Raw genomic sequence first — 27,353 nt, forward strand, 5'->3', positions numbered from 1 at the left:
GACACAGTCATTACTGTCTGTTAGTCATTCCTCTGCTAGCCAAGTTATAAAAGGTAGTCCTAGAAAATCTTACAGCAAACTACTTAGGAGGTAAGTTATTCCATAAATGTGCTTTCTAAAGTTCAGTTTTTGTTACAGATTAACAGAAGGTACAGACATTTTAATACATGTTTTTCTGCTTTAAACTCCATGGGGGAAAAAATAAAGAGTTGGAAAACTGTGTTACCATATGCTGTCACAAATGGAGAAACAGTCTGTTCTAGGCATTATGTATGTTAGAAGATTAAGATATCTGCCTACTGTTATAGACAACAAATCGGGTTTGCTTCATTATATAAAAAAAGAAATGAAGGAAAGGATTTGGGAGAGGAGTGTTCTGAATAACATTTGGGAACAGTTATCATGAGTGATTACAAAGAGTAGATGCGTGTGTGATCCTCTCGTGGAATGTGGGAAGGACTTGCCTACATCCATCTGCATGAACCATGGCAGCACCATGTGCAAAATTCATGTTTAAATCATCGGTGCCCATAAATGATCAGGAAAAGTGGATTGTCTGCTCCGAAAGGTAATGTAGGTAGGAGTTTGCCTGCCATGAGGTCAATCTAGAATCTGGCTAGGCAGAAGGATCACAAATAGAGGTGTATAAACAATTATAATAAAGATCAGCTGATCCTTTAAAAACAGAAGATACTAATTCAAGGACTAGCCCTCTGAGGTAAAGTATACATGGGAAAGGTCCAAGATTTTCAACTTTGGAAAGGAGACCAATAATTTCTCAATTCAGCAAGCCAGGTATGCTGTGTGATATCTCAATACATTCCTTAAAATGAATGACAAGAGTTTGGTATAATCTAAAAAGCGGACTTAGGAGACACCTGGTCTCCAGGCATGGGACATAAAATGTGCCTTACTATTTCTACCACATTTTGTATCCACCTGAACTATATTGGAAAGGATGGAACTTACTGTTTCAGTGCTATACTAAACAGTTGTGTGAAGGCTGGTCTCTGCATGCGTGCTGCTAAAATGCTGTCATCCCTTTAATGAAGCTATGGAAGCCTGGAAAACTTGGTCTGCTCTTGCTGAAAGCTACTTGTTGAAGAAAACTCTCCTGTATTTCATCTTCTGTTTTGGTTTGGTTTGTTTGTTTTTCCTTTGTTTAAAAGAAAGTACAATTGTATCTACCTTGATCTTCAGAGGTCTCTTCCAACCCCTATGATTCTGTGATTTTACCTGCAGCACAGAGGAACTGCTGGATTTGTAAGCACTAGGCACTGAAAAAGTGAAAAGGAAATAATGAGTTTTTTATATCTTTGCTTGATTTTTTTCATACAGCTATAGTTAAAATCTGCCTCTTGAGAGTTATCTGTTAAATATATCATGCCTTTAATTGAGGAGTAAGGGCTAAGAGCATTTCAGCGTAATGCTTTTTCCTGGGAGAATGCATGATAACCCAGATATGAAAGTAGCAGGAAAATCAGGTCTACGTGTTGTGTTTTTTTTTTCCCTTTAAGATAAAAAATTCTAAGAATAGCCTATATTCTTTTAAAATAAACAAAACAGTAACCCAAGTTTCCCAGATGCAGACTGTATCTCTTGACATTGCAGGGAGAGAGTATAAGAACAGAGGATAAGAACAGTGTAGTTCAGTGTACTAGCAAAGCATTGTACAGGTATTAGTCACAATTGTGTCACAGTGGAGGTGTTACTAACCAGAGGGAGTTGAAGCTTTTCAGTCCTTTATGAAAAACTTCTGATTTTTATTCATGGTTTGCAGATGCTGATTGTTTTTCAGAGTCCAGAACCAGAAGATTAACTTACAGGATGTTACAGATGTTCAGTGGAAAGAATATATAGCTGGTTATTATGTTTTTAGAACAGGTTTGGGGAACATAAAAGTTTATTGAGCAGAAATTCAAGCCATTTTGTTTGAGACAGAACACACTAAACATTTTAAAAAGTAAGAGAAATTAGATTATGTTCAGAGTTGTTTCAGTTGACTGTGCTGCTGCCTAGAGCTCTTTGTACAATTATACCACTATATATATTGTTAATGTTCACTTATTGGGTTTATAGTCTTCTTTTTGTAATAACTTCAGCCTGTTGTCCACAGGAGCTAACAAAGCGGGAGGTTGAATATATTGCGCTGTCAAGGGACACCACAGAAACTGACCTCAAACAGCGACGAGAGATCCGAGATGGGAGTGCTTTTTATCTTGATCAGGCAAGTTGCAGTCACATCCCACCTAATTGTTGTTTATGAGTAGTCTAAAGGATGTCATGGCTTATATGATGAAAAATTAATATGTAGATTACTGACTGACATGTTTCTGATGCAGTTAGAAAGTCTCATGTAACATCCTTGATCTCATTATTGCAAAAAATGTTATCTTTCTCCAAATCCAAGGTTACTCTGTCTCTTAAGGGTTGTTTTAGGCAGATTATTTTTTGTGCTTCTATAATGTGAAGTGAGATCCATTCTGTCTGTTAGACAAATGCTTCTTTTAGTGTATCTCTTCTCTATCAGTTGTAGCACAATAAATGTATTTCTGAAATGAGTCTTTTGATCTAGTTTCCTTGAAAAACAGTCCAGTTCATGTACTTTAAGACTGCTCTCTGTTGTGGAACACAAGCACAATAAATTAGACAATTCGGGGATTTGATTTGAAAGCTCACTGCTGATCTGGGCTAAAATAAATATTTAAACATTCCTGCCAATAGTATTGCCCCAGCCCATTAGCTGATTTAGTACAACCATAGTGACTTAGGTTAGGTAAGATTTCTCTTTGTAAGTTATCAGTGGCTCATCCCCCTTTTGATCATGTAGGTAAAATATACACTTAATTTAGAATGTCTGTTTTCCAAGATAACTAAAGTTTGTATACAAGTTAGGTTTCTAATTAAATAGGATGGGTCAGTTCCTCTGATGTAGTGTGAATTTAAATGTGTTATTTAAAACAGTTTCCAGTTGCTGATGCTATAGAAGTTAATGATATTGCCATCAAATGAGGGAGTTGTGGATGGAGGGGGAGATGGGAACAGAAGAAGAAAGAGAACCTTTGAGAGAAGTTTGTTTTCTCTTTTAAGGAAATATTTTCCTCTTCCCCCCCCCCCTTTTTTTTTTTAATTCTCAGTGGTCTCTTTTTCAACATCCAGAATTTGGAGAAATGTTTAAATAGATTTTCTCGAAAACACAATAAATTACTCTGAGCAATGAAAGATCCTCAGAAAGAAGGATAACAACTAAATACTGTTTTATTGTCACTTTTGAGACTTAAAATTATCTCATGCTTATCTGGAAGTGTGGGGGTTGCAAAATACAAGATAATTTGAAGTACTGCATTGTGGATTAGGACCGTAAATGGCTTCTCATTTACCAGAAGATGAGAGCATTTGTGGACGCTGCAGGGTTAACACATTATGCTCATGTTAGCTCCATGCATAACTGCTATTATGGACAGCCTTATTCTCACTTGCTACTGGATAGTCAAGGTAATTTAGCCCTCGTGTAAGAGCATTAGTTAATTAACATTTGTAAGAGCCACTGTATCAGGGACTGAGAGGAGCTCTCAAAGATGTGAGATGGTCTGTTACCCTTTATTTGTCTGGTGACTTTGATCCCAGTGTAAGTATGAGACAGCTTGTCTCAGTTCATACAATCTGTTTTGAGTGATCTCACTCTAGGAAGATTAGCTTTCTAAGGTAAAGGTCTAAGATTACCTTTCTCCCTCAATGTGTTGGAAATTTTCAGTTAAAAGGTTTTTACCAGAAGCTAGCACAGCAGTACTTCAGATCAAGACTGTCCTTTAGCAAGATATCAAAGTACTGGAATCAGTTGGAATCTTCATGTCTTTCCTCAGCTCATGTATTACTCGTCACATATGTAACCAGTGTCTGTTTAAGCTCTGAAGGGAAGATAAGAAAATAAGTAATTGATATTTAGCTGAGCACTTTTAAAATATTTGAGATGTGAAAGATGAATCTCATAGATAGTTGATGTTCCAGCTGAAGTTTTCTAACTCTACATCTTAGTGAAGCATGTACCATATTTTATGTGCATGTATGTTTAGAACCATCACAGATCTAATTATAACTTAATAATAAAAGGGAATAAAGTTTTACAGGATACACTGGGGTTTGAATTTTTGTTAGTTCACTTAATGATTTTTAGGTTTGCAGATGGCTGTACCAATTCAAAACATTACAGAAGCCAGACACTACTCTGTTTAAACCCCAGACCAAGAACCTTTTCAAGATAGAGTGGGCTATCAGTAGGTCTCCTTAAAAAAAATTTCTCTGAATAGGTTGGATTACTCCCATTGCCATAGGTGAGCTAAAGAGAAGATGAGCTGATATAAGGGACTGAAGCTACAGGCTATGCTGTTCAGATTTACATACTATTTCCCTTCCTGTGGAAGCTCATGTTTGCTCTTCACAGCACCCAGGAGAAGACAACAAAGCTTGAAAGTCTGGTTGACACAACATCCACTGTATAAATTCTCTGGATTAAATAAAATTTAGCTGTTGTTTAAGATAGATGAGGCTCTTTGCATGCAAGTCATAATATCATAATGTAGTAATACTTTGAATAATAAGAAACTATAACCAGAAGCTGGCATCTTGTTACCAGAAATAACTTTAATGTAGTGAATCATCAGGTTTGTGGACTGACAAAGGTTTGCAAAGTAGTCTGTGAGTGATTGTTAAGATACTATAGTTGTTTATAGCTCTGCGTTAATAGTGACAGATTAAATACTATAAATTGATATATCAGAGGTTTCAAAACATCTGATATATTTTAACATGAAGTTACAAATATGTTTGCATTTAGTTATTTAAGATAGATTTAGAAGATTATTTGGTCATTTGGAAGCAGTGGTTGAAAATCTGTATTGAAATGTATATTGAAGGACCAGTGTGTCAAATATTCTTGCACAATAGCATTTCTGAATATTAGAGTAAATCAAATGGAAGAAGATTGGGAGTTAGGAAGTTAGAATAGACACCTTACAAAGGGGGGAAAAAAGGGGTTTATTTACCTTAGAAATATGGGACCATTAAAAAAAAGGTAAACATTGAATTATCAAATTCATTCCAAATAAAAATTCTGTAAAATAAAGGACTAATAATGGTGTAATGGTGAATTATTTGTTGTCATTTAAGTACTGACAACAGAAAATTCTGTTTTCTTGTCTTTACCTTGGGCCATTAATTTTGATTTTCAGCTGCGAATTCACGATTAAAAGCCTCAGAAATGTAATTGTTGCTGTTATTGAGACAAGTAACCTCTTGGTTTTGTTCTGTAATTTATTGCATGGGTTAATTATGTTGTGTATCGAGTAGGATTACTTCATATTACTTCAATGATTATATTACTTAAATATTTAAATTGCAGGTTAAGATTTTGCTTTTATTGATAGAAGACTTTGTTTGCAGAGTAGTTTTCTATTTCTGTAACACTTTGTAGTTGAGCCACCAACTTGGTTGAACCAGTGTGGAGATTCTAATATCAACGTATTTTCAAAAATTAAGGAATTGGTATTTTAATGTCCTTTTAAAATCGATTTCTTATGTACTTTTGCTTTTTGCTTGTGTGTACAGCTATAAAAAGCACATCTCTGGTCTAAACCCTTATTACTACAGCTTTCTGCATTATTAGTTATTACATCCAAGGAAATCCTAAGTTATTTTAATGTACTGGATGCAATTAGGAGAGCAACTAAGCCATTTCATGAGTGCTTCAGAGGTGTATTGCTCTAGGATTGTGCCACAAACCATATTGCCTGGAATGCTTGGTTTTGTTTACCCATATTCCAGCTTTTTCATTATATGAAATAAGTTTCCCAAACACAGACCACTTTATTAAATGTACAGTCTTTCCATTCAGGAAAATTAAACTAACTGAGGTTAGAATAAGTAGAAAAATACCAATGCTTATGTGCTGCAAAACTACAAATACAGTACTGTGTTAGTGAAGATTTGCTGATTAGTATGTATATCACTGTCATTTCTGTATATACAGAATTAGACTCAGTTTTTAGTGTATCTTTGAACTATCTGAGCACAGTCATTTTGGTAGAATACTTTTGCATCCTGAACTGCACCAACATCTTAAGTTCTACAATGATAAAATGTAAAATTGATTGTCATCATAGCAGAAAAATTATCTTCTACTGTTGCTTGAAAGACTTAATCAATTAAGCACCCAGAGTGACAGAAATGACAGCTTAAACTCTCCTGTCTGTAAAATGAACATGACATGAAACCCCCTGGAGTAGCACCACACAGACATGAGCCTGATTTCTTTTAATTGAAAAAGATTGGAAAGAGAATTAGAAAATAAGACATACGACTAATTGAATGAAATTCTAATAGTACTTAAGAGTGTGTGTGTATAGATACGGATATATGTTTGTGCATACATATAAAAAATATTTCTGTGCCCTAGCGAAGAGATGAATAAGAATAATTCAACTTTAAAAAAAACCAAACTAACTGGTGAATGCCAATTGTGTAATTCTGTGAGTTATTAATTTGCTGCTTTGGAAGTGATGGTGGATTTTTGATGTGCTGGTAAGTTAGCCACAGCACGGGCAATGTCAGAAAGTGTCACTTAGCTGATTTGACTGTCACTGCAATATTTGTCTGTCTAGTACAGGGAGCTAGGCAGCAAAGTCAGTAGGAAGAAGGGGCAGAGGTATGAATGTCACTGTTAATTTTCTCATTGTGTCCAACATTACACAGAAAGAGGGAGATATTAGATAGAAAACAACAGTATTTGGATGAAGTTAATCTTTATTGATGTTCACATACTGTATCTTGTATCTAGAAATGAAATTCATTATAAGGATCCATACATAGTAGCCTCTTAACTCATAGAAGTGATTGTATTTTACTCATTTGCAATACTTCTGTTTTTTTAAAAGTGTCAGCATTTAACTGGATTTGTTAAATTAGAGTTCACACTCTGGTATATTGTTTTGAGGTAGAGTGCACATACATGAATGTATGTGATGTAATGTCAGGAATATAAGGACTGTGTATTTATAATTCCTTATAGATTAAAATCAAAGGTGTAGGGTTATTTTTTCTTATGTTTGCATCTGTTACAAATATATTCCACTTTTTTTTTTTTTTTCAGCTAATATTTCCTACAGTAAGGGAAGGGGCAATACTTGGTAATATGTGGGATCATAACATTCTTAGGCAATATGAATTTGTTGGATGGTGCTTTGAATCAAAGTGATTTACAAGTGCTAAGTAATTTCATAATTTTTAGGTAGCTGTCAAGTACTTGATTTCCTTTATATTCTGCTGCTTATCATTTCCCATTTTTTTTTTTTTTCAGCTAATATTTCCTACAGTAAGGGAAGGGGCAATACTTGGTAATATGTGGGATCATAACATTCTTAGGCAATATGAATTTGTTGGATGGTGCTTTGAATCAAAGTGATTTACAAGTGCTAAGTAATTTCATAATTTTTAGGTAGCTGTCAAGTACTTGATTTCCTTTATATTCTGCTGCTTATCAGGAAGAAACACTTAAATAGCACATCTCCTTTATTCTTGTAGAGAAGACAAGACTTCTATAGAATGAAGGTAAAACCCTGTAAGTTTCTTTGCAGACATTTGCACTGATAAATCTGTTCACAAACTCAAACTGCTTGCTCCTGGGACTGCTCTCTGCCCAAGATGCAAAATGTTTAACATGTCTGTTGTAAAGTTATTAAAATGGTCAGACCCTGCCTAGGTGGGCACATAAGCTTTTGTTAATACAGTTTGGAGGTAAAAACACCTGACTTTTGTGTTAGGGAAAGGGGTGATGGAAGCAAAAGAGATCATTTAACATGTGGTAGTTAGAAAAAGGAAAAAAAAATAATATGGAGGAAGCTGAAATCATCCACTGGCAAAGCTCAGATCAATGAAATGAATGACTGTTCCACTTCTTTTCATGTTAATGTATTTATAATCTCATCATATGCCAATTTGTTTCCTAGGGTAAACTTTTCTAGCCCAGTTTTCTGATTCGAACCTCCAAGAAATTCAGGCTGTTTCTTTTTTAGTTGTTTTTCATTCTGTGCCATGGTGTTGCATCATGAATTAGGTGCTCACCAGGTCAGGCTATTCTTCCTCATTGAAACTAACTACTGGGGACAGCTGGAGTCTCTTTTGGGTTACTAACCATCCTGGCTGACAGTGCCCTGGTGTACTGCCATTTCTCTGTTCTCTCTTTTTTTAAAAAAGTATAAGGAAGGGTTGAATAATGGTATTCAATGCAATGTGCTCTGTAATTTTCCTAACCTAACACAAGAAAATTAACTATAAAACCCACCCAGGAGACGCTTGATTAGCTCAGCAAGGAGGTAGTCTGAATAGCGAAGATGTAGCCCCCCTTTCCATTGCAGAGGGAGAAAAAGTTTAAATTATTTAGTTCTTAAGTTATTTTTTTTTAATTTAGTAATGACGTTAGTTGCCATTGCATTGATTTTAATAAAACCCGAATATCACATTTGTAATATATGTAATTCAGTACATTTGTGGCCTGAATTGTAAAATGCAAACCTATAGTTTGTCATCTACAAAGTTAAAAAAATGGTCACAAAAAATAGAATACACAGATTAATAATAGGTCTGTTTGTATCCTTGAATGGCATTATACATTCAGATTTTTTTAATTAATTAAATACATTTTATTTTAAGAAATTAACACAGGTTTTTACAAATATTTAAGGAAAAAGATAATGGTTTTTATAAAAAGTTGACATTGTTGCTTTGAAACTGGTTGAAAATGGCTTTTAATAGCCCTTTATCTTGCTGCTCAATTTTTGACAATACATTCATTTTGGGGGAAGTGTGTTATGACTTCAGTTCATTAAATAGTCATCCATTGCAGTGTTTCTCAAAAGCTCTCCTGTGTGCTCAACTCATGAGGGAAAACAATAACTAGGGAATTAAGAGACCTTAACACTGAACACATATCTTTAAATATATTATTTGGTAAAAGCATATGATTAGACATGTTGTTTACAGATATTTTTAAATCTAGCAGAATAGATTTCCCAGTAGGAGACAACCTTAAATGCTTCACTGCCCTCAACCTCTAATTGTACATCTATCTTTAGACTGTTTCTAAATTTCTAGATAATTAGCTATTTCCACAGAAGTAGTATTAAAAAAAAAATTGTGATCATATTAGTTCTATTGCGTCTTATTCAAAGAACAACCTGAGGCATTTACAGTAGATTACAAGTCTAGGTCAATGTTCTTTTCCTTCTCTGGTAAAATGAGGAGCTCATAGCATATTCCATTCCGCATCTCTGGGATTTCTTTTCCTGATATCTTTTCCTTTTTAGTTAGTCTTAATGATTTACATTTGAAAAGTTTGATTGTGTTTGGCCCCTGGGAAGAAACTTACAAGATACCTATTTTCTCAGCATTTTGTGATATTTGGTTGCTTCATAGATCACAGGGACTCCAATTAAAGTCCACCTCCTATCTGGGGAAGACAGGCTACACCATGGATTTGATAGTTGGGGTTCTGTTAGCCTGCTGCAGCCAGACACTATCATGTTAGCTGGAAACCATCCAGTTTTGTGTTGTCTTTACCAGTTGGTTACTAAGGATCTCTTTTCACCATATGAGACATCTGGACATTACATTGTTGGGATGTTTATGAGATACAGGAGTGACTGGGAAGACTTGGGTGGATGGAATTGTGTGGGATATTGTGTGTGGTGGGACACTGCACTGGAAGGGACACCTGCAATGTAGGCTGCAGATGTAGGGGAACCTTTGCTCATTTGTTCTTGTGTTCACTGAACTGCTTGTACTTTTGTCTATCCATTTGATAGTTCTGGGTGCTGTGCTTGAGATGTCATTACAGGGATCCAGTTTTCAGAGCACGGACAAGTAATCTTTTTAGAAAAATCTCAAACCTCTTTTGAGGTAGCTCCTGAAAAAAAGACAATTACTGATTACTATTGAGTAATTCCTAGCAACAGTTTTTAATACAGTTATAAGACACAGCCTGTGTGTCATACTCAGAATGATGCCCAGGTTTAAAAAAATTAAGGCCCTTTAGAGATCTACCTGAACCTTTCTCACAGATTTCAGGGCAAAAGAGTTTCTGATTTATGATAAAGCATTTTCCTGAGAGAAGAGAACTACCATTTCAGTTCTGGTATTTTAAACTATACTTTACAGACTATTTTGGTTAGCTTTAAAAAAAGACTTTCTCTGGTGTTTCTGCATTTCAGTATTTGCATTATGATGAGCTTTTTGCTGCTCTTCACTTTCTGACAATGCATAACTTCATCCATGTGCTTATATACTGTGATTTATGTCAAACCTAGGCTTTACAGTTTCCTGCAGTAGTTGTATTTTGCACTGCTCAAGTGGAGGAGCTCACTGTGGTTCAGCTACAGGAAAGACAATGAAAGTCTCCTTAGGATCGTCTTGTTTCTAAATTGGTTTTGCCTTAAAAGATAAAAATGTATTTTTGCAGGTGCAGTGTGAAGCCAGGGTAAGCACTCTGTTACGTATTTGTTGCATAAAGCCATTCCTGTGAGAGCAGAATTGTTGACAGGTTTCTGCTCTCAGCCTGCTGTAGCTGCAGGTTTTCCCTGGAGCAGGTATCCAGGTTACCGTCCTCCCAGAGCCCGAGGAGGATGGGAGCAGCATCTGTCCTCTGATGAGGAAAATAGTCCCTCACTGCAGTTACAATAAATATGAAAGTAAACATTTAACAAATCCCTTTTGGCCTTTTAACGAGAATTAATACTTTTAATCTCAGATTTATCATCAGGGCTGCACAATGTAAGCCCCCCTGACAATTGTTTTATGTTAAACATTTAGAATAAATGAGGCTTGTGAGAGAGGGAGGCAGCACATCTATTTCTGGGTTTTCATTATAGAATTATGAAGATTTCTTTCTTGGAATCATTTTTAAGAAATTATTTTCACTGACAGATTGTAAACTTTCTTTTCTTTGATTTTTTTAATGCATTTGAGTTGCCGTACCAATCCATCAATACACAGATAAACGTGAAATAATGATTCAAAGGATGCCTTGTTGTATGCCTAGCTTATTGCAAAACAATATTACTCATTACCAACCAGAATGCAGAAATATCATCATTCATCCAGAGATACATAGCTGATTTGGTCCTAAGAGCAGATTTTATGCTATTTAAACAAGAACTTTAGAGGTAGGTTAATCGTGCATTTATTTAATAGTATTTTGGAGAACGATTTCCAATATTTCAGATACAATTTGAAGATATATGAGGAGACAATTAGAAAGAAAGCCGATCAGAGTAAATTAGCACCCAGATTGTGGTGGTGTTGTCTGATTAAGAAGTGAAAAAATCATGGTTGTGCATTCAGCCATTCCTGAAGGTGATTATAAAAGTTAGGTAGAGGTGACCTGAGACCAGCTGTAGCTTATCTTTTGAAATATCATTGTACTCAGCATTAGAATTTTAAATTCAAACTTCAAATAGTTTTCAGGCTCTGGAAACTCTGGACTTGTTAAATTTTGATTCTACAAGAGCATCTTCTTTCTTGAAGTTAATGGTTGGTGTATACTTCTGGATACTCAGTCTACCCCTGCAGCCAATTGTCTTAGCCCCAGAGAAAGTTTAGATTGATACTGGAAGTCTGTTTTTTCAGCAAATCTTTATCCATTGAGTGTGTGTCTCAATGTGTCAACAAGATTCTATGGATACTCAAAATATTTTGAAACCATATGAACAGAATGTGTATTTTCCTCTGGCTAGTAAAACTCAGTCATATAAAGTCTTAATAGACTTAGAATATGCAGAATCCAACCAACTTGGCAAATAAGTTGTTTGTTAAAGGATATTCTGGCTCTGTGTCCAAACTGCATTTAGACAAAATAGCATTTTGTTCATGCCAGGTGTTGGATTGACTGTTGGAGACTGAGGTTTTCTATTCAAGAAGAGTGGAGCAGATTTTTGACTTGACCAATGACCTTCCTAGAGAAGAATGTTAGTACAAACTTTGTCCTTGGTACAAATTTTATAAGATGAGGAGAGAGGAATTTTATATTGCCTGTTAGTAGACTATGATGTCTTGAATTAACAACAAAAAAATCAATTCACATAATGATTGCTTTTAGGAAAAAAATGGTGATTTATTGGAAGAGGAACAATCTGAGGACTGATGCTTGTTTAATGGGATTATTCTGGGTTGCTCAGATACTGATTTGGAGGCTAGGTATTAAAATGTTATACAGAATGTCTGTCAGAGAAGAGAACCTGATCTAGATAATACCAGGACTTCTGAGGGCCTTTTTTCAGTCATGTTTGCTTGAATCCACATTAGATATAGAAATTATTTTCATCTTAATGATGTGAAAAGCTTACATTATGGGTCATTTGCCAGTAGTTATTTATACTTCTATACTTTACATAAGAATCTAAGTCAGTTACTCTTAACCATTTAGTGTCTTTATATTCTTAGGTGGATCTCTGTTTCTGTTGTATGCTTTGTACTATGTTGAAATTAATTTGTTGTACTGAACTGTTCTTTGTTTCTAGTTTATGCTTGTGCATTTGTCCCTTATGCATCTGCTTTTTTATGTAATTCTTATTTTTGTTCTTGTTATTTTTGTATTCTTGTACCTCTTCGTTATTCTTTCTCGTATCTTCCTTCTTTCTCTCTGTCCTAGTTTTTGTCATCTATTGTGTTCATCAGATATTTTCATCTAGTATTGTGTGACAGTTTCTTCTGTAGGAGTTCACAGGAGACATGCTGGGAAGAGATTTCATTTGTTCTTCATTTGTAACTGTGCTTGTGTCTAAAATTGTGCTAAAATGTAATAGGCATACAAAGGAAGACTGTGGTGCCTCTAAATGTTCCCTGTGCCTAAAACTGACCCATGATTATCTGATTAAAATACTGCAAATTGGAAGTAGACAAGAATGCATTGAATTTCAGAGTCTTTTACGGGAAAGTAATTGTCAATACTAGATATGAAGTATAGTTAATTTACCTAAATTAATGTCATTGACTGCAAGAAAGTGGCACAAAATTACCAGCACCAGAGTTTAATTTTACATTTTGCCTCCCTATTATGCACCTAAATAAACAGCCACATCTAAACAACTAATAAAACAAAATACAGAAAATAAAGAACTTTCTATCTCAAAGGCTCCAAGGGGTTATCAAGTAATAGCTGCATTTTTATTCTGGTTTTGTAGAAGACCATGTTCAGTCAGAGAATATACTTCTAAGTCTTCTTAATTTTATTGCTTTTTTAATGTCTGAGTTTTTGTGGCACTATTTTCTTTTTATCATCTGTGTTTGTTTTCAATAGAGTTATGTTCTGGTCAGACTTAAGCAAGGTACTGAGGATGAATTGCACTGATGCACAACTAGAGCAAGCCAAAGGAATATCTGATTGTTTCCTGTATAAATAACTATCCCAGAATTCTTAGATGGTGTTAAAATACCTGAAAAATACAATATCTGCAAAAAGAAAAGTTGCCACATATTAATATAAACTAGGCGTACATTAAATTGCTAGGTTTTATGTTTTATTCTGTTGGTACCAAATACTGGAACTGTTGACAGCTGCTAGAATAATTAGGACAGGTTTGTATCAGAGACTGTAGCAGTAGGACAAGGAGTAATGGTTTTAAACTGAAAAAGGGGAGATTTAGGTTAGATATCAGGAAGAAATTCTTCACCATGAGGGTAGTAAGGCCCTGGAATAGGTTTCCAAGGGAGGTTGTGGAAGCCCCCTCCCTGGAGGTGTTTAAGGCCAGGTTGGATGAGGCTTTGTGCAGCCTGGTCTAGTGTGAGGTGTCCCTGCTCATAGCAATGAGGCTGGAACCTGATGATCTTTAAGGTCCCTTCCAACCTTAACCATTCTATGGTTCTATTAAACTCCAGCTCATGAATGTGTAACACACTTAAGGCAATATTCTGTCATGCTTCATAATCACTACTGATGTGAATCTTATTGATTCTTGCAGAAGTGATCCGGAGGTGTTTTTTTTCAGAAGGAGAATGAGATATGTAATGTTTATTTCTGTTCTAATACTGGTTTTTTATTTTTGAAAAGTGTGCAGTTCGTGCAGCTACCGAAGGCAGGATTCTTGTGCTGGAAGGTTTGGAGAAGGCTGAGCGGAATGTCCTGCCAGTGTTAAACAATTTGCTGGAGAACAGGGAAATGCAACTTGAAGATGGTCGTTTTCTCATGTCTGCAGAGCGTTATGACAAACTTCTTCAGGTATGGAAATGCTGTTTAGATTTTCAATTTTTGCTGTCCTTGATAGTGCTGAAATACGATTATGTACAAGCTAAATGGGTGAAATATCAACAAAGTGTTTTTTCTGGGATGCTCCATGGGATGAAATAAGGAGGATGAAAACTACATGAGAAGTCAAACTACTGCTTGCAACAGCAACAACAAAATTTTTTCATCTGTATTTTGTCTGTCCACATGCAAAAGAGTTGTCTATGTTAACCTTTTATGAAGCCTCTATGTTTCTAAAATGTGAAAGCAACAATGTGAGGGTAACCAAACTATACATGTGAAAAGAGATTTAAGTTGAAATTGTTACCATGAAGTTCAGATAATGCTTCAACATTGCAGTAACCTTTTTGCTAAGCTTTTAAAATGTTTGAATACCAAAAAAATGAGGTGAAGATGAGCAACACTGTATTCATCAGTGCTGTCTTGCCTTTAATTTACAGAAGTGTATGTAAACAGCCAAACTAAATTATAGGAAATTATTCCTTTTGATAGGAAATTTTAGTGTCTACTTTAGCTATTTTTCTTTTTCTGAGACTTTGAATCCTACTGCTTAAATTTGAGTAGATACTTTTCAGGCTCTTGGGGACTTCACTAAATGTCATCAGATAATTTTCAGTAGTACGCCACGTCTTACTTTCATGTGCTGTAATTGCTGATCACATTGCTGACCTCTCACTCTCTTGTAACAAACAGTCTGACCCCTGCTCACTTGAGTTTCTGTCTGTTGTACCTAACTGTGCTTACATATATAATTCAGACCCGTGTGGCACAGGAAGGAAATTTGCAATAAGCTTCTGTCATCTGTCCTGATTATCTGAAGTTGCCAGCTATGCTGAAGTACTATAATGTATTTCTGAAAATATATCAGAATTTCATATGCCTCTTATCTGTGGTTACAGTTCTTCTGATACATACTTTTTTCAAAAACATTTTTATGATATTTAATTAGTAGATGCAATTGTTGAAATAATTGTTTTTATATTTTAGAAGTTAGCTTTTAAAATGTAATTGTATTTAAAGACTGAAAATGAAGAACTCAAGCTTAGATAGGATTTGGTTGCAATTAGGCAGAGCATTTTCCTCCTCTTTCTTTTAAACAGTTTTCTAATTATAAAATGTTGCAAAATGAGTGCCTCGGTCACACTGCTAATAGTATATGAATTAAATAAATCTCTTGCTATCACACTAAATCTAATATTGTTGTTTTAGGAATATTGTATTATATAAGCTAATGTTAATTTTCTCCTCTGTGAATAATTATTGTACATCTAGGTCTGCAGGAAATGTACTCATGTGTGGTTTCAAATAAGACTTAACTCTGATGTAGGAAGACTAGAGTGCATTTTTTGTGTGCAGTTAGTCTTTACATGACAAAAATGAAATATAACATTTCATGTTCTCATGAAGAAATCTAATGCTGTATTATTGCTTATAATAAAGCATAATTTATAAATTAAACTTCTTAAATGCAGATTTTAGTCTTCAGTTAGAAGGGGGGAGTAAATAAAAACAAAAAAACTTGCTCATGGTAACCCACTTCTAATGTTTCAGAATAAAAATAAAATTTGTGGTCTGTTTATTTTCTGTTCTTTGTCTGTCCCTGCCCATGCAGGGAGGTTGGAACTAGATGATCTTTAAGGTCCCTTCCAACTCAAACCATTCTATGATTCTATGAAAACATTGTTGTAATGATACCTTTTCAACTTTGACCATCTGTGGGGTCTTTGGTCAAGTTGCTACAGGCCTGAAATTTGCACCTAATCAAACATTCTATCTATGTTCATTTTGGAAAAACTTGTTTTTACCATTCACAAACTTGAATAGTCCAGTGCTTTCTAATCGCTCTGATTGAAAGATGAGAACATTATCACGGTTAGGTTGAAAGGACCAGGACTGTTAGTCAATCTGCAGCTTAGTCATCCTAAGTTGTTAATAACATAACGGTTTTGTTGTTTGTTGTTGGTTTTTTTTGTTGTTGCTTTATTTTAATTTATTTAGGATCATACAAAATCAGAGTTAGATGCATGGAAGATTGTTCGGGTCAGTGAAGATTTCCGAGTGATAGCGTTGGGCCTGCCAGTACCGAAATACTCTGGTAACCCCCTGGATCCACCTCTTCGCTCTCGATTTCAAGCCAGAGATGTTTATCATCTGCCCTTTAAGGTAAGTGTCCTGGTAGAAGAGTTAGATTATATGTACCGAGTAGAGCTAATATTTTGACATTATGTTTTACTTACGTCACATCTGAAAAGAATCCTTGAGTAATAAATGTAGTAGGTTTTGTACTGGGCCCTAATAAATTCCTGAAAAGCAAGCTTAGATTTGCCAAGGAATGCTACAGCAGAAAAATAACTTCTGCAAAACAATATAACCCTAGAATAAAGATTTGACAATTTTGCTACTTTCTTGTTTTATTACTTCTTTTCATAAAATTAATTCTGTGTCAAGGAGTGAGGAGACTCCTCACGTCTAAATTAGAGGGAAAAAGAAAATGCCTCATACATCAGGAGCTGTAACCCACAGTATGATCCGGATATTAATTTACTGAGCGATTTTATGTTCTATTTTCAGGACCATCTTCAGCTATTATATTCAATTGGACCAAACATTTCCACAGAGAGGTAAGTTTTCATAATTAAAAAAATTAAAATGGAACAAATTAAGAACTGCAATGTCCTTTCAGGCTTCCATGCTATTTTTGTATCTTCTATCAGTGCATAGAAACCATAACTGAAGAAGTTTTTTAATATGTGTGGGTGTGTGCTCATACAGCTTTTCATATGCAGCCTCCATATAATGAATCCTTAATGCTTTATAACTTAAATCATACCTTACTTATTTGTGCTGATAAATAGTTTCAGCATCTTATACTGTATTTAACTTTTTAAGCTTTAGTATTTTAAATATAGATAGCATGTATAAAACTATGTAATTACTTTTTCTTGTGCAGAATTTCTCAGCTCCTGTCTTTTGCTACAACTCTGTGTTCTCAAGAATCTTCTACATTGGGACTTCCAGATTTTCCTTTAGACAGCTTATCGGCTGCAGTTCGGATTTTGGTATGTGCTTACACATGTGCTGTGAAACTGAATGGGCTTAAAATTTCTCAAAATTAGATCTGGATTATTCATGTCGTTAGAAGAAGATTAGCATGAACATTTATAAAATAAAACTGAAAAAGCTAAAGATGGTTTGAGGGAGAAAAGCCCCAGTTAGGTCTGTCTCTGGATAATACTTTAACTGAATGTAGCATAATAGTGGAGGACAAAGTGTTACATGACACAAGATTTGTAATGTGATTAAATGTATCATAATGATAAAAATGATGGATTTTATTCTACTAAATAACAACCTAAGTCCTTCTGATTTAATGATATGCATGTAAACCAGATTGCTTTTTTTGCTAAGACACCTATTACTCTCCATTGACACCTAAGAGGCCTCAGAACAACTATTCAAATGTGGGTATAGGAGGCAGTGAAGTTGTATGAGATTAAGCCTGTGTTAGGTCTTTGGGTTGGCTGGTGGATTTGTAATGAACACAGACATGAAGGGTTACCTGGAAATGCTGGTTGCACACGCTTGAAGATACAGTACTTTCTGTCAGCTGCCATCTGCAGGGACACGTAACAATTCTGCACTTGCTGAGTTCACAGTGGCAGGTCAGGCAAGTCAGGACTGGAACTATGGCAGTCTTTCTGCTTTCCTAGACAGGCTTTTGTCCCTTGGACTTCGTAATTGTATGATTAAAAGTCCAAGTAAAACCAGAAGGTGCCTCCTGAAGGAAGTCTGCGAGATGAGATCTGTACGAAGAGAGAGAGTGGTTGGTGCTCTTTTACATGTGGGAAGATGTGGTCAACCCAGCAGGGTAGAATAATAGGACGTCTTTCTCAAACCCTCTTTCCAAGGTCTGTAGACAGGACTCTCAGGATAATTCTTCTCTGTGACTCCTGTGCAGTCATTTTACCTGTGGTAGTGCTCAGTGGCACATTACTTCTGTGTATTTTATTGGAATATATACATAAAAACATACTAGTTACCTGTGTTGCTGTGGTGCTCAGTGCCCTCAGTTGTGCTGGATACTTACAGACATAATTCTTCTCTGAATCAGTGATGCTATATCAGATGTTAAGATGTGATTAAAATACAGGTTTCAAATTAAATGGTATTTGGAAAGCTTTAGGAAAGAAATACATGTTAGATTTTAAAATAAATTGCAAGTTTTTATTCTTTGAGCCCTGTAGTGAAAAATTATTTTTAAATGAATGCCAGATGGCTTTCAGAGTAATGGAAAGAAAATGAGCCCTAAGTTATTACCTAAACTATGGAATTAAGGAAGCATTTTATTTTACATTAAGAGAATGTGAAGTGTTATCATTGTATGACAGTGTCTTTTTTAGGTAGATGAGTAGTGTTTGTTTTAGAATCAGTTTTAATCACATTGTTTTCTAAGCCAACTGTTCTCAGGGATTCTAGCTACAGCACTTTGCCTTCAAATGCTGGGTCAGTGCCATCCCCTACTTCTAGCTTGGTTGATTTAATCGTTTAAAAGTGTGGATGGAATACAATGTAATGACTAGTGCTTTATCTTCTATCATGGAATCAGATATTCCCAAAATGTGATTCTTAGGTTGAAAACTCCTACCTCCTGAAAGGGAGATTTTTTTTTATAGGGTACTGTTCTGAAGAGACTAATTTCATGTATGCCATTGTAATTATTATTAATTTGAGATAATGTGGGCAAATTTTATGTTATATCTTTATATATGACAGAGGGCTTTTAAAATGCAATAAAGAGCTCCTTGATCCTTTAAACAGTACATTTGCTACAGTGCCTTAAATGGTTTATTTTTACTGATCTTTCTTTAATATGGGACTTGATAAATAGTATTACTGATTATAAATATTAATTTAATTATATTCATAGAATTTAATTATATTCATAGAATCATAAAATCTTAGGGGTTGGAAGGGACCTCGAAAGATCATCTAGTCCAACCCCCCTGCCAGAGCAGGGTCACCTAGAGTACATCACACAGGAACGCATCCAGGTGGGTTTTGAATGTCTCCAGTGAAGGAGACTCCACAACCTCCCTGGGCAGCCTGTTCCAGTGCTCTGTCACTCTCACAGTAAAAAAAATTTTTTTGATATTCACCTTGAACCTCCTATGCTCCAATTTACACCCATTACCCCTTGTCCTATCACTGGTCATCACTGAGAAAAGCCTAACTCCGTCCCCCTGACACTCACCCCTTACATATTTGTAAGCATGGATGAGGTCACCCCTCAGTCTCCTCTTCTCCAAGCCAAAGAGACCCAGCTCCCTCAGCCTTTCCTCATCAGGGAGATGTTCCACTCCCTTAATCATCTTCGTAGCTCTGCGCTGGACTCTCTCGAGCAGTTCCCTGTCCTTTTTGAACTGAGGGGCCCAGAACTGGACACAATACTCCAGATGTGGCCTCACCAATGCAGAATAGAGGGGGAGGAGAACCTCTCTTGACCTACTAACCACACCCTTTCTAATGCATCCCAGGATGCCATTGGCCTTCTTGGCCACAAGGGCACATAGCTGGCTCATGGTCATCCTCCTGTCTACCAGGACCCCCAGGTCTCTTTCACCTACACTGCTCTCCAGCAGGTCAGCCCCCAACCTGTACTGGGACATGGTGTTGTTCTTCCCCAAATGCAAAACTCTACACTTCCCCTTGTTGAATTTCATCATGTTTCTCCCCGCCCAACTCTCCAGCCTATCTAAGTCTCTCTGAATGGCAGCACAGCCTTCTGGTGTGTCAGCCACTCCTCCCAGCTTAGTGTCATCAGCAAACTTGCTAAGGGTACATTCTATACCCTCATCCAGGTCGTTGATGAAGATGTTGAACAACACCGGTCCCAGTACTGACACCTGTGGGACTCCACTAGTCACACACCTCCAACCAGATTCTACCCCATTGACTACAACTCTCTGACTCCTTCCTTTCAACCAGTTCCTGATCCACCTATTTCATAAGACATGCATCTCCTGATTTCATTTCCAAGCAACTCGTCTTTCAGTTGCATGCATACATGAATTCAAGTATGTAACTGAAAGTCAGTTTGTTTCATTTGAATTGTATTATTTACTTGCTACTCATTTTGATGAAGGCTTAAAAATGTAGTGTCAGTCCACTGACTGTAGTCGTTAGTGTTACACACAAGTGGCCCTTAAAAATTCACAATGTTTTCTTTACAAAAACCATCAAGCATTGCTTCAGGGGGTTTTGAAGCACTTTTCCCCCCACCATTAAATGCTTTGTGCATATGTATCTTGAGTATTCATAAATGCACTTCCGTTTCGTTTTCTATCACTGTAACAAGATATTTGAATCTTTGTCTAGTTCAGGCATCAGCTAACAGAAGTTAGTACTTACAACTAGCAAGGAGATAGTAAAAGAAACAAAGAGCTGTTTTGCATTTTGTGTAGAAACTGCAATCATGCTTAGTAACTCATTTAAAAAAACCAGTTTTGATCAAACTGTTTAGAAATTTATACAAATCGATATGTTAACTAGAATCTGTACAATGTAGTAGAAGCAAAATTAAGTACTAAAAATTGCTGTGAATGAGTAGGTTATTATTGTAATATAGATTTCTTGTCAAATCAATTCTTTTCTAGTAGAAAGAACGAAACTCAGTTACCTGTGGTGGGATTTGTCTCTTCTAACCTTAATGTCTTTGGGTATCTGATCCAGTCACTGTAGCTTTCATTTATGCACAGGAAAGTAAGTGTTTTTCAGGACATAGTTCTTCTAATGTACTTCAGACTTTCACACGTCATTATACCTCATTGCACCTCATTGCACCTGAGAGATGCCTGTTTTGACATTTGATGGAATACTGCATCTGGTGGTCATTGGGGGTTCTGGGGTTTTTTTCCGGTTAGTGACTGATGAGGGAATGATTATCCAATTATATTTTTTATTTTTATTTTTCAATTTGAATTAGGATTCCTTTCCTATGATGTCAGTCCAGCATGTTATTGACCGGCTTTACCCCTACAATGTTTTCCTTGGAAAGGAAGGCAAAACTGCAGTCAAAGATGCCTTAAAAGTAAGTATTGCACATATGTATTATAATTCCAGAGAGTGATGGATTATGATGGCAGTTCTCATGACTAATGTTACTTCACCACGTCTGTAAAAAAAAAAGAAAACTTAGATAAATGAAATGGCTGCACTGTTGCTAATGCATTTTTAAAAAGCCAAAGCTCTGTAAGGTAGTTTTCAATGTAGTGAAAGGTGAAACCCCTGTATTCTGTAGAAGAGTTAGAGCTTAGTTCAAGACTATGGAAAAATTATGTAAGTGCTTAATTATCTTGAAATAAGTTACTTATATGGTTAAGGTAGTCAAATGCTTAAAAAATACCTTTGGCATTTGACCTTGAATAAAAAATACTAAAATGACAGTAGAGATCACATACTCAGTATAGCATGATTGTAGGTTGTCTCTGTGTTTGTTCTGTGTTAGCTCTTTCTTGCTTCTTGTTGGTCAGAGCTGTTTTGTTGTTTTGTCTATGTTTAATAATATCTTCTGAACCCTATCATTATGCGGAGTTACTCCATTCATACATTTCAAACTTTAGCACAGTGCTGGCCTTCTTTCAATTTTGAATTCTTGTAGTTCTGTGTGTTGCTGAAAATTAGCAATCATGGTTACCCATCTCTTTCAGTCCCAAAGATTGGAAGTTATTTGCATGTTCATAATTAGAAATAACCAACTTTGTAGATAGTGAATTTTTGTTTTCCTTAAAACCATGCCTGTGTGTTAGGTAAATGTTTGTAGCCCATGCCTGCTGACACCTCCCATATCCTGCCTTTTTGCAATGGAGCTAAGTAATGAATTCCCTGTTTAACCAAGCTGTTCTACTTGTCTGAGTTTTGGGATGACAGTCCTTGCATTTGAATGAAGTTGTTCTGAATGACCTGCTAGCTTTCATGAACCTTCAGAGCTGTCTGCTGTGGGGTCCTACTTACCACTTCTCTGAATAAGACAACCTGGCCTGAAAACCAGGATCTGTAGTTGATGTTGCTTGCCTTCATCACTCCCTCTCGGGATTTTAAATTCCATTCTTTTATGGATGCTACAGCCAAGGCTGCTGTTCATGCCATATCCACAACCAATTTTTCATTGGCTCCTTGTTTGTCTGTGTATCACCCCTGCCTCGCCAGGGCAGCACCTCTGCGGAGATGTTATTCCAGGCAGCCCCAGGAGTCTAGATTGATTGTGTCATGCTGTATTGCCTTTCCACCACATGACAGGGTGATATGAAGTTGCCCATAAGAACCATGGTTTGGATTGAAACACAGAGTCCTTTCTGTTATCAGAGCAGTAGCAGTCACTTCTGTTCTTAATATGCCTTTATTTTAAATACTTTATGTCAATTTGTTTCCCCTATCAGTTAATAGATAGTGAATATCTTTATGTTCAGTACCATCAGCTTCCTCCATGTATCACGTTTCTGTGTTAATTCTCCTTTTTTTAATACTCTTCCTCATCACTACTTAAATTAACTTTTTGCATTATGCCAGCAAGTACATATATTTTTATTTGAAATTTAATTCTATTTGCACACAACAAATCTTGTTAAGCAATGAACCTTTGGAAATACAGAAAATAACTGGTTGTACTGAGGCACTTCTGTTTATGATATTTTAGTAATAGCAGTGCTGGAATTGTATTAAATATGGATAAGAAATTATTTCTTTCCATTCTACAAGAAACGTGAGGAAGGGGGTCTGGCAGAAGCAAGATGAATTCTTACTCTACTTCCCTGCAGATTTCCAAAGAGCCCAGCTAATACTTGCCATGGAATACTCTCTCTGTAACACCATAAAGTTAAGAAATACTAATCTAAACTGGGAGGTATTGAGAGTTGAAAAAATAAATATGTATTTGCAATCAATAGGTTAATTTGTGTGAGTGGAATAATTCCTTAACATCATCTAACATTTAAAGAGAATAAAAAAAAAAAATTCATATAAGAAATTGTTAAGTTTAGGCATCAGACTTGGAGACTTGGAGACAGGATGGGGAGTTAGTAATCTAGCTGATAATGTGTCTTAGTTTCAGGATGTCTTCCCTTCCAGTCACCTGTCAGAGCTGAGAAGCAAGGTAGCCAGCAGTTAGGCAAAACAGCTAACTTGGGCAGCTGCTAGACCCTGTGCATATTTCTTGAAGAGATCACATTCTTCAGGCATTATCTTCCCAAACATTGTATTAAACTTGGGTAAATCTTTTCTTGTGTGCCTCCTTGCTCACTGAGACTCCACCAGCACTTAGTTATTCCTTGTAATTTTATTCTTTATAATTAATTAATGTGAAATATTGGCTTACACCTACCCTGTGAGTGAAAGTACTTTTTGACAGTGTTAATCTTGGATGTGCAAATCTCCTGTTGAGTGGATCTAGTTAAAACCTATTTTAGCCTTAATTCTATCTGTCAACCAACTCTTTCATTTGATACGAATATAACCCCTTATGTCAAACTAGTTAGCATTGAAAAAAGTGTTCATGGATTGCACGCTAATCCAGAATCAACAGTGATCTTATCACACAGAACATTTGTATAAGGGCTGAAGTTTGCAGCATTCATTAGTTCATTAGCTTGCAACAGACAGGACAGAAGTACCAAAATAAATTTCAGAATGATGTGCCTTTATGCACCATTACTTGAAGCTTCTGCATTTTGGGAGCTATCGATTTGCATTCTGATTCTTAAACAAGATCTTAGATGATCTTGCCATGGAAGCTTTATTTTTGGCCTTTAAAATTATTCTGTACTTGCATGAAATATTGACATGACAAATTATTTTACTAGATGAACATTTGAAATATTATTGCAGAAATTAAGTAAAAATTTGTTTAAGCTTTTTCTATCGAAGATTTAGATATGGAGAACTCACTACTTTCATGGAAAATAGCCTCCAGTTAAACATTCCCAAACAGTAAACTCAAGTCTGTCTTTCTCTCTGTCTATCTTTCTATCCCATATTTTGCTTCTTGTGAAACAGTTCACTTCTCTTGTTCCTCCAAAAATTCTCTTTCCTTCCCATGCAGAGCACCTTCAAGAAAGATCCGTTGCCTATGTTTAAACATAAAATTTTTGTAGGCTCGTGTTCCAGCATGGTGATATACAAAGTGATGAAGAGCATAAATGTTCATATGAATGTATCTTAATTTTCTTCCTAAGCTTTAAATAGGTGATGCTGTGAATCCTAGCAGTAATAAAGCTACATGCTTTTTAAGAATTATGTTACATTGCTGACTTCTTTTTTAAAAAAAATGTGTTTTCTAAGGTTTTTATGTCTTGGATAATACTCCTGTTTCTCTTGTTTACTCAGCTTTCACCCTGTTGAATAAAATGTCTCTATGAGTTCAGTAATTTCAGTGAGTGGTGGTTTTTTGTGCATAAATCCCCTTATATGACTTCCTTTTCCCCAACAAAATAATTTTATACAGATTTTTTAAATGGTTTTAATGCTTTCTATATGCACCACAAAATAGATAGCACAGAGCTCAAAAGAGGATTGGGAAGACAAATGTCCCGTTTTTTGCCCCTAATATACCCACAACATGCTGAAGGCTTAATTTGTACAGGTTGTCCTTAATTTTCATTGTGTGAAAAGGCTGTGGAGCTAAGTAAACAAAATGTTTGATCATTATTTTTATCTGTTGCCTGGTGTTTTAATCTGCAATTGGTTATAATTACCTGCAGAAATAGGTGATCTATTTTTACCCATGCTAAAGGCTATCATCTGTTTCTTTCATTATTTCAATCTGCCAGGCTGAGTCACCATAAGACATTCTGACTTTTTCTCTGTCACTACAGTCAGAATGAGTAGATGATATATGATCTTTTTGCTTTGGTTTTAAATGTAAAATATATAGGCTATTGAGAATGTGAACATAAGTGCATGTGCTAGAAGTTGAAGTAAAAGGGTTTAGGACTTCACAAGCAATGAATCTTGAGTGTGCCTTTGGCCTTATTTGCAGAACCAACAGTTTAAAAAACCAGAAGCCTGTATTTAATAATCAGTTTCCTCCACCCCTTAATACTACAGCGTTTTGAGCTTCAAGATTCAGAGAGAAGCATGCTTCCCAAGAAGATTACAAAAGTAGAAAGTGTAAATGGAAACAAACCCTTCCAGGCTGATGTAACTGTCCAGATTGGTGAAAAAGAAGTGACATTTCAGGTATGAATTATATTTAATCAAACTATATATGTTTTTAGATGTCATTAATTGTTTTCATCTCACTGAGAATTTTACACACTTGGTGCTAAAAGTAATTTGCATTGAATGTTTTTTTGGTAGCATAATGCATGATACTTACTAGAAAATCATTTAGATAGTGGAATATTAGATTATGGATACACAAGATTTTATTTGTAAATAAATTCATACTTCCCCTACATGTGATTCATTTAAGCTTCTTGTGTTAAAAAAAACGCTGAATAATGGATGTAACAAAAGCCTCTAAATTTCATAATTTTAGTTGGATTAGAATAACACAGACTACTGGTGTTGCTCTTGGTGCTGCTTTCCCTTTTTCTTTTAATAAAAACAATAATATATCTTTCTCCACACTTCAAATAAAATCTAATGAGTACTTGGTAATGTTCTGACACAGGATGTTGGGAAAATGGAACAAAAGTAATCATATCGGATATGATTAGTCTGAATTTCTTCCAATGAAGTTTATGACCTGTTAGGTGGTGAAATAAGGTCTTCTTCAGGAAACAGATGCTGATCTGAGAATTTGAAGTTCAATTTGGACAATCTAGAGACCTTATAAAGAAGTTGAATTAGGGGGAGTCAGAGAGAGATGATATTAACATGGGTGAGGAACATCCTCAGGGAGTTTATACCATGTCAAAGTGAAAAGGGGAATTTGTCAAGAAAAAAAGGAGTCTATAGGGGCCTGATTCAGCTCTTTTCTGAGGAGAAATTTTTTGCTTTCATTTTATGTGTAAGGGATACCTTCTGAGAATACTGTAAAGTGTCTCTTTGGGAACAGGAGGACATAAGAAATTTGCAGGTGAAATGTTTCGCACACTAGAATGGGAAGTGAAAATGGAGCAATGCCCTAGGGTGGGGAATGATTGAAACATTCCAAAGTTCTGGTCAGAGTAGCTCCTCCAGATTTTCACAGTACGTAGTGCTCTTTCTCTTCCATATATCTCAGATGAATAATAAATGTTAGTGATTTAGGTTTTGTGTCTAACATGAACCGCCTCAAGTTCTTTGCTAACCTCAATGCTATAGTTTAATTGGTTCACATTTTGTTATTTTTTTTCATAAAGAGTGGCGAAGGAGGTGTGAAGGATATTGTCTATTAGAAATAGTATGTTTTAATGTTTGTAAAGGAAAGGTTTAGATTTGATGAATGACAGTCATGAACAAAATGTTATAGTAGTTTTGGAGAAATGTAGCCCAGTCCACACAAAGCCTAGAGTTTTCAAAGTATAGCTTATTTAGTGTTTTGATGTATTTTTTTTTTCTTATAGGTTCCAGCTGGGACTGGGCTGTTAAAAAGGTGTCCTCAATCAGATACTTTCATAAGGACTTCCAGCCATAATCAACTGTTGGCAGAAATGATGCAATCCCATATGGTTAAAGACATGTGTTTAATTGGAGGAAAAGTAAGAATTGAAATTTCTTTTCTTCCTCCTTTCTTTTCTTCCTTCCTTAGAATGTAATCTAGTTCTTATTTTTAACTTTTTAGGGCTGTGGCAAAACAGTTATTGCTAAAGAGTTTGCTGATACACTGGGATACAGCATAGAACCTATAATGCTCTACCAGGTATGTCAACTGTCTGCTGAGGATCATGCTTTAAATATGATCTAAACTACAACACATAGACATGTATTCTTTATATATTCTCTCTCTCTCTCTGGGAATTTGAAAGCTTCAGCTATATTAATTTACAGCTGCAGCTTTTGAAGTCACTAATAATCACTGATACAGGTTAAAAAAATGAAGGAAAATGAAGGGTTATGAAGATTTCAAAGATGATATATCAAGTTTTTT

General features: G+C 35.7%; 1 protein-coding gene across 1 annotated transcript in view; it reads left to right on the top strand.

Annotated features, from left to right (window-relative positions):
• The window catches only part of VWA8 (von Willebrand factor A domain containing 8), a 100,328-nt gene that overhangs the window by 11,975 nt on the left and 61,000 nt on the right, over positions 1 to 27,353 (top strand). Inside the window, exons 3-11 of the mRNA XM_010000858.1 lie at positions 2,117 to 2,227; positions 14,093 to 14,260; positions 16,286 to 16,450; positions 16,859 to 16,908; positions 17,238 to 17,346; positions 21,270 to 21,374; positions 25,385 to 25,516; positions 26,830 to 26,964; positions 27,048 to 27,125. Coding sequence (XP_009999160.1) covers positions 2,117 to 2,227; positions 14,093 to 14,260; positions 16,286 to 16,450; positions 16,859 to 16,908; positions 17,238 to 17,346; positions 21,270 to 21,374; positions 25,385 to 25,516; positions 26,830 to 26,964; positions 27,048 to 27,125 — 1,053 coding nt within the window. The remainder of the gene's footprint in view (positions 1 to 2,116; positions 2,228 to 14,092; positions 14,261 to 16,285; positions 16,451 to 16,858; positions 16,909 to 17,237; positions 17,347 to 21,269; positions 21,375 to 25,384; positions 25,517 to 26,829; positions 26,965 to 27,047; positions 27,126 to 27,353) is intronic.

Source organism: Chaetura pelagica, unplaced genomic scaffold (assembly GCF_000747805.2).
Source record: "Chaetura pelagica isolate M959 unplaced genomic scaffold, ChaPel_1.0 scaffold115, whole genome shotgun sequence".
Taxonomy (NCBI): Eukaryota; Metazoa; Chordata; class Aves; order Apodiformes; family Apodidae; genus Chaetura; species Chaetura pelagica.